Below are 19,031 nucleotides of genomic sequence, written 5' to 3' on the forward strand. Positions count from 1 at the left end.
AAAAATAAATTCAGTCCGAAACCGAAAATGACCTTTCTTTGTTTTCCCCCCTATTTAATTTTTTTTTCAATAATTGTATGTATTACATGATGGGCACAGTGGCTGCGTTTGATGGGCACAGTGGCTGCGTGTGATGGACACAGTGGCTGCGTGTGATGGGCACAGTGGCTGCGTGTGATGGGCACAGTGGCTGCGTGTGATGGGCACAGTGGCTGCGTGTGATGGGCACAGTGGCTGCGTGTGATGGGCACAGTGGCTGCGTGTGATGGGCACAGTGGCTGCGTTTGATGGGCACAGTGGCTGCGTTTGATGGGCACAGTGGCTGCGTTTGATGGGCACAGTGGCTGCGTTTCCATTCGTCTGGCGGATCGGATTGGATGAAAACAGACAGGTGGTCCATTTTCACTTGATCTCCCCCATAGAGGACAGCGGGTCTCCGACATGTGCATCTCAGCACAGTGAGTAAAGACGAACCCGTCATCCACCTGCTCAGCGGTGATCAGCGGAGCAATCCTCCGCTGAGCAAAGTGGATTTCGTGGGGCGGATCGCCCCTTTTGTGAAAGAGCCCTTATGCTATGTGAATGAGAACATGCAACAAATATAAAGGTGAAAATACACCTTAAACCATGAGAAAGCAGACTGCTATAAGCAGCCACAGCACTAGTATATAGTTTCTCCCAATTCCTGCAACTGTCACTTTTGCTGGACAGTTTAGATTGCTTACACAGAAAATATGGATAAAAACAGAAGACATTTGAAGAAAAAAAAAAAAAAAAAAGGGGGGGGGGGGGGGCTAATACACTATTATTAAAAAGTAGGGATCGACTGATATAGTTTTTTCGGTGCGGATACGATAGAAATTTCGGCCACCTCTCAGGCTGATATTGTGTGCCGATATTCTGTACATTTAAAAAAAATGTACACTATTTTTATTTTTTTTAATCACTGGTATTGCTATCACAAGGAATGTCATGACATCACATCCGGGTTACTAGATTAGAGGCCCGAATGAAGCATGATTAAGCACTAGTTACGAGTGCGAAACGCGTCGGCTGTCCTGTCTTTGTGGTTGTAGTGACTGTGTGTGTACAGTTGAAAATAAAAGACAACTTTTTTAAGTCATTTTGGAGTGCGGCTGTCCAATTTTCTTCCTTCATTTTTGCCATTGCTACAAGCATTGCCAGCACCTTGATAATCCAACCGTCCTTGATTGCTTACGGGGCTCACCTGGAGCGGTAAAAAAAATCTCTTCCTATCGGCTTTGTTCAGGTCTTGGGCTAGCCGGAGGATGTGCTGGCTCTCTGCTCGAGCCTCCCGGTGAAACAGGAGAGCCCAGGTGAGTGACGAGAGGCGGGGGGGTTAAGGGACGATGTCTCCTCCCGCTGCTTGTACCAACAGTCGAGCGGCTGATGAGCTGCATCAGTTGTTATTAAAATAAAGCCGACCATCTGCAGCTGCATGCATCACCCCAGTAAAACCCCTTGAAGCAATAAATCGGTAATATCGGGTACGTTTGTGTCCGATACTTTAAAAAAAAAGGTGAACATCGGCCGCCGATAATCGGTCTCACTGATAATCCGTCAATTAAAAAGGTATGTAATAATACATAACAGTGCATACAATTACTAGAACACAATATTTTTTCCCTATAGTTCTTAAACTAAATCAGCGTGTTTATTTTTTTTACCATGGAGGAACCCTAAGAGCCGGTTCACACACAGGCGGCACGACTTTAGGGGCGACTCGGCAAGGCGATCTCAAGGGGACTTGAGAGGCAACTTGCAAAATGACTTCAGTATTGAAGTCAATGCAAGTCGCCCCGAGTCGCCCCCAAAGTCGTACAGGAACCTATTTCTAAGTCGGAGCGACTTGCGTCGCTCCTATTAGAACGGTTCCATTGACTACTGTGGACCGCGACTTGTCAGGCGGCTGAGTCGCCTGACAGGTCGCCCCAGTGTGAACCAGCTCTTAAAATACCTTCAGGTCTCAGGGAACCCCTGCCAATAATTACTATAGCTACAGCTCATGGTACATTGGTGTTATGTTCACTGGGAAGAATGCTCCTCACATCTTTGGGAAGAATTCTCCCCTTACAAATTGCTTATTTGCGTCAGCTACTTATGTGAGAAGCAGAAAATGCTCACAGCTCAAGGAACCCCTCAGCAACTTCTGGAGGAACCCTAAAGTGCCATTAAACCCTTGTTTTAAAAGGCTGAACTAAACCAACAGTTTTATTTCAGAGATGGAAAAATGCAATATATCAGGCTATACCTTTAATGTTAATAAAAGGCAAATCTAAAAAAGGTACAACCATTAAAAGAATAAAACACACTGCCATCTAGTAGTACGTAGTCACATTCCACTGGACTTATTCTGCAAACCTGAAGACATTTCATAGCCTATCCGAGCAACTTGTATTGAGTGTCAGGGAAATATCTCAACATTTAGGTCCCCATGCTGGACTATTTTTTGAAGAAATAGCTTGAAATGTCTACAAAATATTTTCGGCATTACAGATCAAGTTCAGTACTAAATATACCAGAAAATGAGAACCATCACAAACCAGCATCAGACCATAAGAAAATAACATACCTGCAAAAAAATTGTATTCACTTTCCCGTCAATAGATTTACTCTCAGTAAATTGGCAAAAAATTACTGTGTAGATGTCATTTTCTACGCTCCCACAGCGAACATTACAACTCACAAGAGAGAAGTGAGAGCCTCAGAGGATTCTATCGTCCCCAGAAGTCAGGAAGTGCAGGCATCATCAACTCCTTCCTGCCAACACCGATAACCCTTCCATTCTATAGAAGGTTATCTCCCACAAAACCGGGACATTCATTGCATATGGAAAGTTCAGTGTTTAGTCTAAGGAATAGTAATATCTGACTACAATAAAACAAAAAAAACAGTAATATAAAAAAAATTCAAAAATGGTTTACCATCACCCTCAATTATGTAGCCGAATCATTATTCTCTTGCCAAATGCTCTTTAGCTGTGGCAGGAAAGCTAGACCTAACGTATTTACCCTGTCATATTGGAACATGGCAGCGGTAATTAAATCTTCTGCATTTGCTTCCTCCTTGAGCTATTAAAATATAAATCACAAGCAATTAGATGCACTCGAGGTTGCATGTCTGATTGCTGGGAAGTTAGCATACAGAAGAACCAAGGGGAGTATGACCGGGAATAACAGGCAGATGCAATTAAATTAACACTTTCATCCAATAAGAGGATATAAATCACATTTGCTTTAGAACTCTTCGTAAAACACGTAAAGCCACCACTTCTGGCTAATCCAATGGATAGATATCTGAATATATACATCATACTGTACATACATTTCAGATTAGTATTTCAATCCATTAGTATGGAAGCAGTATTAAAGAATATGTTAACCCCATATTCCTGATACGTTAGATTACTAAAAGTATTGGGACGCCTGCCTTTACACGCACATGAACTTTAATGGCATCCCAGTCTTAGTCTGTAGAGTTCAATATTGAGTTGATCCACCCTTTGCAGCTGTAACAGCTTCAACTCTTCCGAGAAGTCTGTCCACAAGGTTTAGGAGAAAGTCTATGGGAATGTTTGACCATTCTTCCAGAAGCGCATTTGTGAGGTCAGGCCCTGATTTTGGGCTTCCTCGCAGTCTCTGCTCCAACTCATCCCAAAGGTGTTCTATCGGGTTAAGTTCAGGACTGTACCAGCCAGTCATGTTCCTCCACCCCAAACTCATTCATCCATGTCTTTATGGACCTTGCTTTGTGCACTGGTGCACAGTCATGTTGGAACAGGAAGAGGCCGTCCCCAAACTGTTCCCATCAAGTTCAGAGCATGAAATTGTCCGGTCTTGGTATGCGGACGCTTAAGAGTTTCCTTCACTGGAACTAAGGGGCCAAGCCTAAAAAAAACACAACCCAACACCATATTCCCCCTCCACCAAAAAATTTGGACCATTGCACAAAGCAAGGTCCATAAAGTGTAAGTTTGGGGTGGAGGAACTTCACTGAGATGCCATTAAAGTTTATGTGTGTGTAAAGGCAGACGTCCAAATATTTTTGGCAATATACTGTACATTTCCTGACCTGGCTGAACAGGACTGATTAGGCAATATTTAGACACTTCGTAGACTATGGTCATTCTTTTCTAAAAAAATAAGTAGGGTCACATGTGTCAAACAAAAGACCTGCGCGCCAAATCCAATTCATACAATGCATAGCAAACACTGTACTCTGTACACCCCCAAACTCCACACAATGCATTCCTGGTATTTATTGCCCCTTTAAGATATTCCTGCTCAGGGTAGATTTGATTTAAATCACTCGTAAAAAGGCTTGGTTTAAATCATAATTTTTAAAGAGCAACTCATCTCTGTCCCGCAGCAGCTTCTCCTCTGACCCGCTGTTGACTTACCGACGGTCCCATTTACTTCAATGGGACAGCTGGTGATGCGGCAGTGACACAACAAGGTGCTAACAGGCGCTGCTACGATGGATTATTATTATTTGAGGTACTTGTAAAGTGCAATTTACACAGCGCTTTACATATATATTATACATTCACATCAGTCCCTACCCTCAAGGAGCTTACAATCTAAGGTCTCCAACTCACAATCATACTTATACATACTAGGGCCAATTTTTTTTTGTAATCGATTTAGATAAAAAAAAATATGATGTTGATTTTTTTGAAAACATTGATTTATATCCACTCTGCTCCCACTGTTAGTGAGATTTGGCCACACTCATTGTTCAATATGGTTCAGTGGGGAGTGTGGTTGAATTCCTGCCCCTATTCTCTGAGAAAATAAACCCTGCAAAAATGTATCCAGTCTTACAGATACAACTGGACATTTGAGGACAACCTAGTCCCTGGATTTTTTTTTTTCAGGGAGTCCGCCAAGCGCGTCGGGATCCTATGGGGTAAATAACCGCGCTATATCAAGATGCCACTCAACTCAAGTGAACTCAACCATTAATGCTCGTGAGGCTCAAAATTAAATTGAGATGGACACCTTTAGGTTACACAATTGCTGTTGAGGTCACTAAGATTTTTATCTTAAAAAAAAAATCACAGCATGCAACGTGTTTTAGTGTTCCATTTTAGTGTAGAAGACAGCGGCAAACCGTGTTTTTATTGCAGAACATCCTCTCTTGGGCTTAAAGCTACTGGCATGAGAAGCTCTTGTCAGCCTTGCCACTTGGAGAAGAAATCGCAATTGGCATCCAGTTTTGGCAAACAAAACAAGGAAGGAACAGCAGAGGGATGATCACAGCCTTCTTGTTTGTCTTACAAGTTGCAATCCTCATGCTGATCATTTGTACAGAAGTGATTGTTCCGGACACCTCCTACAGCAAATCACTACAGCAATCTACACAGTCTCCCAGTGGAGGGCACGTTCCATCCACATTGACACATTCCATCCACAATGGCACAGTGCCACAATGTGCAAAACAAAATCACAAGAACGTGCTTACACTGTCCGTAGCATCAGCCTCGTCTGTCACCTCCAGCTGCACTTCGATCTCCTCTGGAGTTGCCTCAATTACCGTCTCATCCTCACTGCAACCTGTTTATAAAAACAGACCATGGTTAGTTATAGGGTTTTGTACGTTCATTAGCCACTGGAAGATGTATGACAATATATGCATGAGATGTATACCTAACCTATATGCAAAAGGTACACAAATAACCCTAAAACAAGAGACCACTTTGTTTCTTGTGAAGGACACGTTGCTCAAACACCATGAAGCAGATCAAGACCTCAAATGATTCATCAATCATGTCTCATGGTATGAAAATGAGAAATACTCTACTCATCTTTTATTACACAGTAGCTTTAGTTTGCCCCTTCAAGGTGGATTTAAAGCAGAGCTATAGAGAAAATAGAACATTTCATCTATGATACAATCTGTCAACTACCATTATCACAGGAATTTGTTTTCTAAGCCGCCGTTACATAGATATATTAGGAGTGGCCAAAATGTATTGTTCAATCACAAGAAAGAAAAAATAAGTTCACTGATCAGTCTGCTGAATGTCAGAGGTAGTGGATCGCAGGACTCGCTGAACAAAACAAATACTGTCAAGTAAATAAATCTTCCCTATTATGCATGGATACCAACTGTCCGGATTTGCTGGGATAGTCCCAAATCTAAGTACTGTGGGCCAGATTCACAAAAGAGATACGACGGCGTATCTCCTGATACGCCGTCGTATCTCTGAGATAGATTGTCGTATCTATGCGGCTGATTCATAGAATCAGTTACGCATAGATAGCCCTAAGATCCGACAGGTGTAATTGACTTACACCGTCGGATCTTAGGATGCAATTCTAGGCCGGCCGCTAGGTGGCGATTCCATTGCGGTCGGCGTAGAATATGCAAATGACTAGTTACGGCGATTCACGAACATACGCTTTACCCGTCGCTCTAAATTTACGTTGTTTCCGTCGAGATACGCCGCGTAAAACTAAGGCTGCCCTCTAGGTGGCCTAGCCAATGTTAAGTATGGCCGTCGTTACCGCGTCGAAATTTTAAAATTCACGTCGTTTGCGCAAGTCGTCCGTGAATGGCGCTGGACGCCATATACGTTAACGTCAAAACCAATGACGTCCTTGCGACGTCATTTAGCGCAATGCACGTCGGGGAATTTGACGGACGGAGCAGGCACAGTATATTCGGCGCGGGAACGCGCCTAATTTAAATGGTGCCTGCCCCATTTGAATTAGGCGGGCTTGCGCCGAGCGGATTTACGTTACACCGCCGCAAGTTTACAGGTAAGTGCTTTGTGAATCAGGCACTTGCGCTGTAAACCTGCGGCGGTGTAACGTAAGTGGGATATGTTACGCCGCCGCAGCGTAACGTATTTGTCTGTGAATCTGGCCCTGTGTCCTGAGATGCTCTGTCTCAGGCTGCATCCTGAAATCACAGCATCACCCTTATGCCTGGTACACATGATAAAAATATTGGACGGAAAAAAGAAACCTTAGTACACAGCTTTGGGGAGCTGAACATGATTGTTTCATGCAAAAATATCCGAAGGGACAAGCACGGACAATTGTTTTACTTGTATGGAAAAAAAAAATGAGTAACCAAGACCACGCATGTTCGGAAACAAAAGAATACATTACCATATATTGAAATACATTACATCACTTCCAACGTTTATTCTATGTTTCGAGAATTTTCGTAAGTTTAGTAACCCATTCATTTGATGGACTAGCTTGCATAAAAAAATAAAATAAAAACCACCATTTGTTCTATTTTCTCATCTTCTGTACTAGGCTTTTACTTTGGTTATTGCGCAGTACCCCAGTAAGGGTAATTGAACAGATTGAGGCTGAATAATTAAGGATGTTTCCTGCGACATACCCAGACCTTAATATAATTTATGTACCTAGTGGACAAAATCTGTTGCAAAGACATTGGAAAAGCCCTGTTATTGGAATCATGTCTCTACAGAACTCGTCTCCTCTCTTACCTAAAATACTTATGCGCAAATTTGGGGGAATGGGGTCCCTTATATGAGACAGTTCTGGTATATGGAATAGCCTTAGAAATCGTATACTACAGGACAAACGCTCTATCACCATGTAGACCAATTTACAGCGGTTACGCTTTAATGAGGTTTTGATCCGATGATTTGCATAATATGATTCGCTGGGCGGTCAGCTGGCTGCCTCTTAGAGTTCACAATGTCTGACACTTTATATGCATTCAACAGCCAGATGTTTGTTCCTCCTTTCAATACGAGTTTATGCGTTTCCATGGCGCCTAATGGAAGACCTAACCCGATCGATACGGCCTTCTTTCCGTCCCTTTTCAGCTCCCCTACTTATGTGCCACTTTTGTTACAAGTGCAGAGCACGTGAGGATTGTTCGCTACTCTGCCAAGTGACATCTTCTCTTTGTTTTTTTCACAATAAAAACGATTGAAACAAAATTGGGGATGGAACCACACAGAAAGTGGGTGTACTGTGGGCTGGACTGCCCAGAAAGTGGGCATGATCTGAGCCGGACCACTTGGTAGGTGGGTGTGTGAAAGAATATGTTACCCCAAATATTTAATATTCCCGATATGTGGCTGCTGTACCATGTACTGTACTTTTGGTAAAAAGCAGCTTTTCCAATTCTATTTCAAACTGACCACATTAGGCATAAAACATTCATCCCAGCTTGATCAGTTTTCTGGCTGTGTGGAAGAACAGCTTGCCTGACACTTGTGCTGACACTCCTCTCCCAACAATACAGCCATTCACTGGTAAGATCAGTGTCGGGCTGTTTCTCCGCCGTCACCTCAATGCGCATTACACAAAAAAAAAAATCATACACACAAATGTTTGTCTTTCATTTCTATTTTAAATTGAATAGGTTGTTTTACAAGGTAAGAAATCACAAACTTTAAGTGTGGACTATGGGTTGGGGTAACAGTGTCCTGTGGACTGGGACAAATGTGTTTGCGAGTACATATGTCTTTCAGGTACCCCGTTTACCTGGATTTCAGCAGTGGCATACAGCAACCAAAGTGACCAACAAAATTCTGTTTTTGATAGTTTTTCCATATTTAGCTGCATAAGTGCGGTTTTTGGAGTGTGGGTGGGGGTTACAGTAGTTTAATTAAGGCTATATATCTCTCTCTAGTAAGTAAATATATAATTGACAGATTTCCCAAAATATTGTTTGCTATAGTGCAATAATATTAAATCCTGCGGATTTACGCCTGTGGCAAACTACTAATATGCAGGATCCCCTGCTAGTGTACAACTGCATACTGTATGCTCACAGCTAACAAGCAACACGTATTGCTTTACTGATAACCAATCCCTGTGGTGACTTTAGCTCAAACTACAAAGCTGTTAAAGTGTATACTAGGAAAAATGAAATGAAAAAAAAAAAAAATTCAGTGTTAGTTCAGTGTGCTTCCAACTTCCCGTTTCACCTGACACACAGTTCTTCTGCTGCACTGAAACAACAATAAAAAGTTGTCACCCTACCTGCTGGACTGCAGAACTCTGCTGATCCCCACACCCCTCTCCTTCCCTCTCCATATGCATACACCGATACAATGCTGCTACCTTTACTCCCAAGAGCCTGCCCACACCTTCTGTGTAGGGAAATGGCTCTTGGGAGGTGTAGTTCTGGGGCATGCCAATGTCATTAGGAACTGACCTCCCAGCATCTGCAAGAATTTTACCAGCCTTGTGTAGACATTTTATTATTTAGGTACTTAAATAGCGCTGTCAATTTACGCAGCGCTTTACATATACAATGTACATTCACATCAGTCCCTACCCTCAAGGAGCTTACAATCTAAGGTCCCTAACTCACATTCATATACTAGGGCCAATTTAGGCAGAAGCCAATTAACCTACCAGCATGTCTTTGGAGTCACAAGGAGCCGTTTCTCGCTACAGGATCAAGGCAAAGAAAAACATTGTTAGGACAGTCTCTAGAGCAGTGGTTCCCAACCTCGGTCCTCAAGTACCCCCAAGAGGCCAGGTTTTGGGAATTCCTCTTGGATAAAATAGCTGTCCAAAATCGAAAGAGAAAAAAGGGGGAGAAGGGACCACTAGACCTCCAGACAAAAAAATAATATTTTTTAAGCTTTTTGGATAGCACGTGGAAGGGTTAACACCCCTGTAACAATTGTTCTGTGCCCCTGTTCAGAAGACTCTGCCCCAATGACTATTGGATTTTGAAAATGTGTGGTTGTTGTGATAAAGCTTCAATGGACACATCTTTTTCCCATAATAACTCTTTCCCTTAAATAAATTTCCCTTCCTAGGGGTAGATTTCCTCTCACTTCCTGTTGTCTCTCTCCGTTTGCAAGTAGGAGTCGTTTAAGTCGGATGTTTGTAACTCGGGGACCACCTATATTTGCTTTGGAAAAATAAATGCCCTCTAATGTCGGGTGTCCTGAAGATTTACTTTAGTTTTTTACATTGTAGAATGGGCAGCCTCGAGATTGTGTATAAAGTTAAAGGGTGACTTGATTGAGAAACACTGCTCTAGAGGCAGTAAAAGGTTTGGGGGTAAATTTGGATGCCTGGAAAAACTTTTTAACTTGCTTACAGCTTTTCTGAATAAGCAGTACAGTGGAGAAAATTTAAAAGGACTAAAAAAAAAAATGAACAGAAATTTGCTGTCAGTTTCTGCCCTTAACCACAGCAATCCCGAACGTTCGCAAGTTACGACATGTAATCATATAGTCAGTATATACCCAATCCAAAGGTTATTACTGAAAACTTGCTCAGTTATTCAGCAATGATTGCTCTCCCGACAGCTTGCTGGTGAAACGCACACTTGCTCCGAAAGGCTTTGATTCTAGGGAACGACCTACAATTGAGAATGTAAAGAGCCCAGCGTGGACAATTACTATTTTAGGAGTCAGTCTATATTTACACCCATCTTTCCCACAATCTGATCCATTCCAAGTGCTTTCTATTGCAGCACTATTGCAACACTCGAATACCAGGCACCATTTAAAGAAAACAAACGGGCTTTTGCAAATGTGAATATTTAGTCTTAAGTATTTTTTTCAGCAGAAACGCACTTATCACAGATGGTAAAGCATACGACACTCCCCGACAGGCCCACGTTGCCGTTCATACATGAACTGCCTCATTTCTTTTCTTGATTATATGTACTGTGAATATATTGTGAGAAGATGTATGGGATAGCAATTACTTCATGCCAATGATTTGTGAAAAGGCTGGTGTAGGCTTCTGAAACAGTACTGATCTTGCTTGCTTGAAGCTGAGGAGGATTAAATTAAAACGGGATATAACTTACCTTTACCAAGTGGTCATTTAATTGGAGTAAAATGTGTTCTATATAGTGAAGGTGGTCAAGCATTATTAGATTGGTTCGATTGTATAAATCAGCCTCTCTCAACTAGGGTTCTTCCAATGATTGCTAGGGGTTTCTCGGGCAGTAACAGATTGATTTCCCACCTGATGGTGCCTGGATAGTTCTGGGGCTGATATTACTCGGCAGAGCCTTTGGAGTGGGTCCAGTGGAGTTTCTCCTCTCACCTCCTTACCGACAGCAATTGTCTTTTTTAGCTGTCAGCAAAGGGCATTCTTCCCTTTAATCACCAAAGTAAGGGATATTCCTCCCCACTTCATTCCAATGGGCATACCTTCAGTGAAGAGGTCCCTTCTTCACTGACCACCAATGTAGGGTGGCCCATCTCCAACCATTAAAGTAAGGCGCACATTTTGTTTTTGCTTGTTATTTTCGTTTCAAGTGTGGGCGTTCAATACACTAGGTCTGTCACATTCATTATTGTGTTTCAATAATTATTGAGATTAATACGAAGCACAGTTTCGTAAGTATGCAAGTATCTAGATCACATGTATCAAACACAAGGCTCGGGGGCTGAATCCAGACCTCCAGGCCTTTCCATGTGCCCCTCGCAGCCGTGGCAACCCCCTCGTCTCAGCAGTCAGCAGCAAAGAGGACAGAACTCCTCTGCCAGATCCTGCACTTCTCTGTGCAGCTGCAGAGAAACTAATCTCTACCATGCCCCCCGCCACCTCAGCAGTTGGCAGCAGAGAGGATGACAGAACTCCTCCTGAAGATCCTGTACCTTACTGTGCAGCCGCAGCACCCCCTTTCGTCTCCACCTCCCCTGGTCTCCACCCTCCTCTGGTCCTCCTTCAAAACCAGACCCTACACTTTCTGATTCCCAGCTCCACTCCCAGCTTTTTTTCAGACAGCGGCATGTAAGGGGGGTGCACTGTGAAGTACAGGAGAGTGGAGAACAACTCATATGGGAGGGGGGGGGGGAGTAGGGGCTCTTGACACCTTAAAGGGGGAGTGGGTTGCTCTGGACATCTGCTTATAATTACTTTCAGAATAACCACTGGTATCCTCCACAAGAAACTTAAAAGGGGTTGTAAAGGTACAATTTTTTTCTCCTAAATAGCTTCCTTTACCTTAGAGCAGTCCTCCTTCACTTACCTCATCCTTCCATTTTGCTTTTAAATGTCCTCATTTCTTCTGATAAATCCTCACTTCCTGTTCTTCTGTCTGTAACTACACACAGTAATGCAAGGCTTTCTCCCTGGTGTGGAGTGCCGTGCTCGCCCCCTCCCTTGGACTACAGGAGAGTCAGGACGCTCTCTACGTTGCAGATAGAGAAAGGAGCTGTGCGTTAGTGGGCGTCCTGACTCTCCTGTAGGCATCCTGACTCTCCTGTAGTCCAAGGGAAAGGGCGAGCGCGACACTCCACACCAGGGAGAAAGCCTTGCATTACTGTGTGGAGTTACAGACAGAAGAACAGGAAGTGAGGATTTCTCAGAAGAAATAAGGACATTTAAAAGCAAAATCGAAGGATGAGGTAAGTGAAGGAGGACTGCACTAAGGTAAAGGAAGCTATTTAGGAAACAAATGTTTTACCTTTACAACCCCTTTAATTGGAGACTGCTCTGACAGAACACCATTTTAGAACCACTTTCTTGTGGATAATACCAGCAGTGTGCGACCCTCCTTTTCAGACTTGCATCATCTGCTAAAGAAGTGCGAATGCATTCCGTGACGATCTGCATCTGCCCTTCACAGCTTAAGTCGTAAAGTGGAGTTCCCCCCATAAATATAACATTACATCAGTAGTTTTAAAAAAATGTCATTAGTCCTTTACGAATTTTTTTTTTTTAGATGCCTTCAAAGTGTTGTTGCTAGGCAGAATAGTTAATCTTCCCACTTCCTGCACCTAGGTGCTTAAGCTTCCTAACCTACACCGCACAGACTCCTGGGAATGTAGTGGGTGTAACTTTCCAGGAGTCTGTGCACTCCCCAGTCTCAAAGAATCATGCGACTTGGACAGCACAGGTGCTGAAACCTGATCTGACACTGCTTGCGCAGCACTGAGCATGTGCGAGATCTGCAAGGCTGAAATCCAGGAAGTCATACAGTATGGCTTCATGATGCCCACACTTAAGATGGCCCCAGTCAATTTCTATTTTATAAAGTGTCTAAATGCTGTAACAACCTAACAAAACGGACCTTAGTTTACAGACTAACTTTACTAGAATACATTAAGCTTGTGTATTACAGGGGTATTTATATTTAAAAAGTGAAATTGTGGCCGGAACTCCGCTTTAAGTTATTACTAAAACCAGTAATAATCAAATGCAGAGACAATGATGATAAAGAGTAGATATATTTATATAGTCTTACAAACGGTCCTTTGAGGGCAACCATAATGCCGATGTGGCCTGTGATGAAATGGAGTTTGACAACCCTGATCTAGATCAAACAAAATAAAGATGTGTCCAACATAGTAACAAAGCTCTTAAGTTGCCAAGAGCAAGAAAGAGACACAGTTCTATATGAAGTCTACGTTGGAGGCAAAAAAGGTCAACATTTCTCATTGTCTAAATCTAGAAGGCTCAATACAAAAAAAAACAAAAAACAAAAAAACAAATAGGATGGGAATTTAAAGAAATTTAAAGAAATAATAAAAAAAAGAAAAAGTTGAAAGGAATAAAAAAGAAAAGTTATGTACTACATGTATGGTGGTCCCACTCTAAGGTAAAATGTTTTTGGATCCGTATTTATAATTTCATTTATTCAATCAATCATTCAGGTGAACTTGCGTAAAGCTCCACTGGGACATACAGTGGATGGAACTCCAAGACAGGCAGGGAAACTCATAGCCTTCATCTTTACAGCAGCCAGGATAGCGATTGCTAGGTCATGGAGAACACCCATAATACCATTTAATCGTAAAATTTAAGCTCTTTTATGTAAATAAATGCCTATCGGCGATCCTGTTAGATAAACAAGCTAGATTCAAAACGATTTGGGAACCCTGGACTTATTTCTCTGGTATTCTACCATCTTCTCCTATCCTCCTCTTTTTCTTGTCTTTTTTTTCATTTTCTCTGACAATTTTTTTTTATGTTCTCTCCCAGCCACTGGTGGGGGGGGGGGGGGAGAGAGAGAGAGAGAGAGAGAGAGAGAGAGAGAGAGACAGACACTATATTTTGTGATGCAATAAATGTATTTTTCAAGGTTTGCATATACAGTATAATGATACCTCCTGAATGTTCAGTTCTCATGGAGCGTGGGTTAGTTGGCCCCCAACGTTCGGTGGTGCCACACAGGGCGAGGGGAGGATCCATAGCTTCCCCATAATTGTTCTCGGGGGCGGTACAGCGTTTAAATTATTAGTTTACACGTTTGGCCGGTTTTATGCGTTTGTTTTGGGGCAGCCTGAGGTTTTGGTTATGTAGGTCAAGTGATGTTGCTGTCCTTCGCGGAAAGGATTATTTTGCATTGTATTACAATTGACTGTCATGATGTTGTACTTTCAAATCCTCCAACAGTTTTCAAAATTTCAATAAAAACCATAAAAAAAAAAAAGAAAAAAGTTGTAAGTAATAAGAGAAGAAAAAGTTGTCCCAATAGGCCATCCCGTCAGATAGGTGACTGTAAATACGTGATCCAGGGACTCCAGATTTGATCAAATCTAGCTGGTCTGTCACAGAGAATGCTAGCTAGTTTTTCGTGTAGCATTATCCAGGATAGCTTGTGTTTGGTTGTTGCAATATCCACCATGGGGGGGGGGGGGGGGAATTCCAAGCTTTAGCAATAGACATCTTTGTTGCGAGTACAAGTTACATAGTTCGTAAGGCTGAAGAAAGACACAAGTCCATCCAGTCCAACCAGTGTACTTGGTGTATGCGTGTGCCTGTAGATAATCATTTCCCATAACCTGTATATTGTGATCACCAAGATGCATGTCTAAGAGTCTTTTAAAACTATCCAAACTTTCTGCCGACACCACAGATTGTGGAAGCGAGTTCCACATCCTTGCACCCTGACAGTGGGGGGGGGGGAAACCCCTACATAGCTTAAGGTTAAACCACTTCTCCAATCTCATTGCGTGGCCCCCATGTCTTACACACCCTGAGCATGAATAGTTTCCTACCTACACTGGGACCACCACTGAGCTATAGTAATACCTTGGTTTGGAAGCATAATTCGTTCCAGAAACGTGCTTGTAATCCAAAGAACTCGTATATCAAAGCAAATTTACCCATAAAAAATAATGGAAACTTAGATTCGTTCCACAACCATTTATTCATATAAAAATTATTAGGCAATACAAAATACAGTATAAGGTGTACTCTAAAAATAAAACAATTAACCTGCACTTCACAATACAGTACTGTGGCGCATATCAAATGATAGGAATACTATACAGTACCTCTGTGGCGAAAAAAAAAAAGATGGATCAGTTTTAAAGGGGTTGTAACCCTTTTGCGTTTTTTCACCTTAATGCATCCTATGCATTAAGGTGAAAAAACACCTTGCAGTGTCCGGCCCCCCAGCCCCCCCCCCCCCCCCCCCCCCGTTTTACTTACCCGAGCCCCAAATTTCCGTGGGCGCGATCCCACCATCGTTCGACGGGTTCTTGGCTCTTCATTGGATTGATTGAGAGCAGCGCAGCCATTGGCTCCTGCTGCTGTCAATCAAATACAAATACTTTGCTCGTCTTGCAAAACGCTCATATACTGCCTTACTCGCAAACCAAGGTATTACTGTATTTGTATATCACTATCATATCTCCTCTCAGGAGTCTTCTCCAGGGACAATATGTTTCGTGATTGAGGTCCTCCAGTTCTCTTATTTTTATTGCCCTTCTCTGGACTCCAGTTCTAGCACATCCTTCCTGAGGAAGTAGGTCTAGGGATGATATCCGCCAAGTCATTAAAGAGTGCTGTTATGCTATTATACCCACAATTTATTGAGAACTCCAATGTAATTTGGATCTTGGCTTCTGGGGTTCCTTGAGACTTAAAAACTGTTTCAAGGGTTCCTCCAGGGTAAAAAAAAAAGGTTGGGAATAGCTGGGCATGGACTTGAATTTTAAATGTATACTTCTTTTGTTTGATGATGTAACAAATACTTATTACAGATTTATTTTCATGTCGGACAAAAAAAAAAAAGGCGCAGTGACCACCAATTGTACTTGTAAAGGCTTCTATAATTGGGGACATATGGGTTACATTTTTCTCTTTTTGCCACACAAAACCCTCCTCCAAGATTAATTGAACATTGATTATTAGCAGATTCACTTTATGTGGTCTATATAAAAAATAACCAGGATTCGTTGGCATTTAGAAAACACTTGATCATGCATTATTCACTGTCAAGCCACATATGCACCGAGGAAGGTACGGTTCTGCATGGCTGCCCACGTACACATCTGACTTAAACCTGTTTGACGGTGATTTATACTTTTGCATTAAAATCAGGGTTACCATAGAAACATTTTTAATTTCCAGCCCTTTTAACCTCGTTAAATCAACATAACAAGTAAATCAGGCCCCTCGCATTCCTCCAATAAACAATCGGCACGCTTTTCAGCGCACAAGCCAATGCTCAATGTGCCTTGTGCAGTGGGATGAATTTTATTGTGTTGGTCTCTTAGGAAACAGATTTTCTTCAGCGTGGAAAATCATACGGAAAGTTGTTTCTTCACAGTAATAAAATGCTGCCATCAAAAGCTAAGCGGCATTTGTGACAGGTCTTAATGCATCCTGCCTTGCCAAGCTGCTCAGAAAATCTTGTGCTTCACAGATTGTATACCTTGTTGACACATCAGAACCATCCCAATTTCTGGAGGACAGAATTAGAGTGTGCCAAAAATGCCTATGGTCATTAACTACTTGCCAACCAGCCGCCGGAGTTGTACTGCGGCAGGTTGGCACTGGTGCGCGAATCTCCGTTATTGTAAGTCGATCGCTTTAAGAAGCTATAGGGGGCGCACGTGTGCCCAGGGTGCGACACCAGAGCCGATGTGTATTGCCGACCAGCTGCAATGTCCGCTGGCCACCCGCGATCGCTAGTGATCAGGAACAGCAATCTCTCTCCTCCTCCAGTCAGTACACTCCAGGCACTGCAGGCATCACTGATGGCCACAGCGTGCCATCCCTATCGGGCACTAGTGAGCTTACCTGGTTGGCCATGGGTGGGCATTCCTGTAATTGGACACAGCTGATCACGTGGTAAAGAGCCTCCATTAGAGGCCCTTTCCCTTGATTGGAGATGCGGTGTGTCAGACGGACGCACCAGAAAACCGATTACCGTGATGTACGCCCCTGCGCGATCGTGGCTTATGCTGCTGGATATTATATATGACGCCCAGTCAGGCTAATGAAACCACCTCCCGGCCGTATATGGCAGGCAGTGGTTAAAACCTAATCCTGGAAACCTAAAAACTTTTGTGCTCATCAATACCAATTACAGATACCCACCGCAACTGTTTTGTTTACACTTTAGCTGTCAGCAATGGTATAAAGCATGAATGAATAAAATAAAAAATATATATATATTACTTTGCTTTTTTTTTATGTGAAACGTGTAAATATATATTAAAGGTGTAAAAATATTAAAGAACAAAGCAAACAACAAATTTGTTTTATTAGTTTATAAAATAGAAGTGAAAAAAAAAATCAAAAAAATCAAGAAAAAAATAATTAAATGGATATTCATACCGTTACTTGCGCAAATGCTTAGTATCGGCACCCTACTAAAAGCCCTCTCTTGTAGTGAGACTGCACTCACACTGGGATCACATTGATGGCACCTTTCACAAATTTGTCTTTAGTTTTTGAAGAATTACTACATGCTTTAAGAAAAAAGTTACACATGATTACCTACCTAATCATACAGACCTCGCATGTGGACAGTCTAGTGCTTCCCATCTCTTGGACTATGCGCTGCCTTGTATAACTTTTCAGTTCTGCTTTCCTCTCCCACTTCAGGTCTATGTTAAGAGGAAGTGCATACGCCATGTACCTCCACAGGAAAAAACTGACCAGCTCAGCACTCTGAGCGGCCATTACACTCTATGAAGTGCAAAGCACATGTATTCTTTTAGCATACAACTGGAGCAAAAGCAGGGAGTAGAATATGAGATCTGTATAATATAAGCTCACTGTGATGATGGCCTCATGTACACTGCGGCTGGTAAAACGGATGTTTAGGAACAGTTGGCATTTTTTTCAACTGCTCCTGAACTCTGCTCTGGTATCTTATCAGCACATGTACACAGGATCGTTGAGTTTAGAGGCTTTTTTTAGAACCCCCAAAAAAATGCTTTCAGAAGCTGTGTTAGGCATTTCAAGTGCCAAACGCTTCTAAACGTGGCTAAACGTGGTAACCCGCGTTTCGTTTTACAGGAGTTTTTTCCCCCCCATTTAAAAACAAAGAAACGCTTCTAAACGCAAACGCAGCTAAACGCAGCATGTAAACGTGGCAAAATAGACGTTTTTAATGTGAGTTATCATCTGTCAAGTTCAATCGTTTAAGGAGAGGTTGTAAAAACGTCACTGTGTACATTAAGCCTAAAAGGGCAAGGAGGGGGTTCACAAATAAAGTATTTATTAAACATGCAGTAGACTTTTGTAATATGGTAGCAGCAGATATCCTTTAAGGCTGGGTTCTCACTGGTCCGTCAAACACTCCGACATTGGGAGCTCATGTCGCATGACGTGTGAAAATCAATGTTTCCCTATGGGAGCCGTCTTAACGGTCCTACTTTGAAAATGCTCCCTTTACTACTTTGTTCCGACTTTGATCTTAATTCAGCCCATTGAATATAATTGAAGTCGGAACGCCGTCTTGCATGCTCCGACTTTGGCATGCGACTTGTGCTCTGCTGATCTTGAGGGGGAACTCCACGACAAATTTTAAATAAAAACCAGCATGGGTTCCCCCCTCCAAGAGCATACCAGGATCCCCGTTCATTGTAAGTCAGACGTATGTCGGCTTCAATTTGCAGGGCAAAGTCGGATCCAAAGTAGGACGGCTATCGTGTCACACACTTTTCTAAGCATTAATACATCAATGTAATCTTTTATCTTTTTTTTGGTAAAAGACTCAGTTCCTGTACAGTAGAGCTGTAAAAACAACCTCTGCACAATAAAACTGTGGCACAATTGTCGCAAAATCATTCACACTGTGCAATAATTTCTCTGTAGCATTTATAACCACTTCCAGACCAT

The 19,031-nt window shown here is 42.3% G+C and overlaps 1 protein-coding gene across 5 annotated transcripts in view; it reads right to left on the minus strand.

Moving 5' to 3' along the window:
* The window catches only part of TIAM1 (TIAM Rac1 associated GEF 1), a 569,717-nt gene that overhangs the window by 76,814 nt on the left and 473,872 nt on the right, over positions 1–19,031 (minus strand). For all 5 annotated transcript variants that reach the window (XM_040338862.1, XM_040338863.1, XM_040338861.1 and 2 more), the window contains one exon: positions 5,485–5,576. In XM_040338862.1, coding sequence (XP_040194796.1) covers positions 5,485–5,576 — 92 coding nt within the window. The remainder of the gene's footprint in view (positions 1–5,484; positions 5,577–19,031) is intronic.

Source organism: Rana temporaria, chromosome 2 (assembly GCF_905171775.1).
Source record: "Rana temporaria chromosome 2, aRanTem1.1, whole genome shotgun sequence".
NCBI classification, from domain to species: domain Eukaryota; kingdom Metazoa; phylum Chordata; class Amphibia; order Anura; family Ranidae; genus Rana; species Rana temporaria.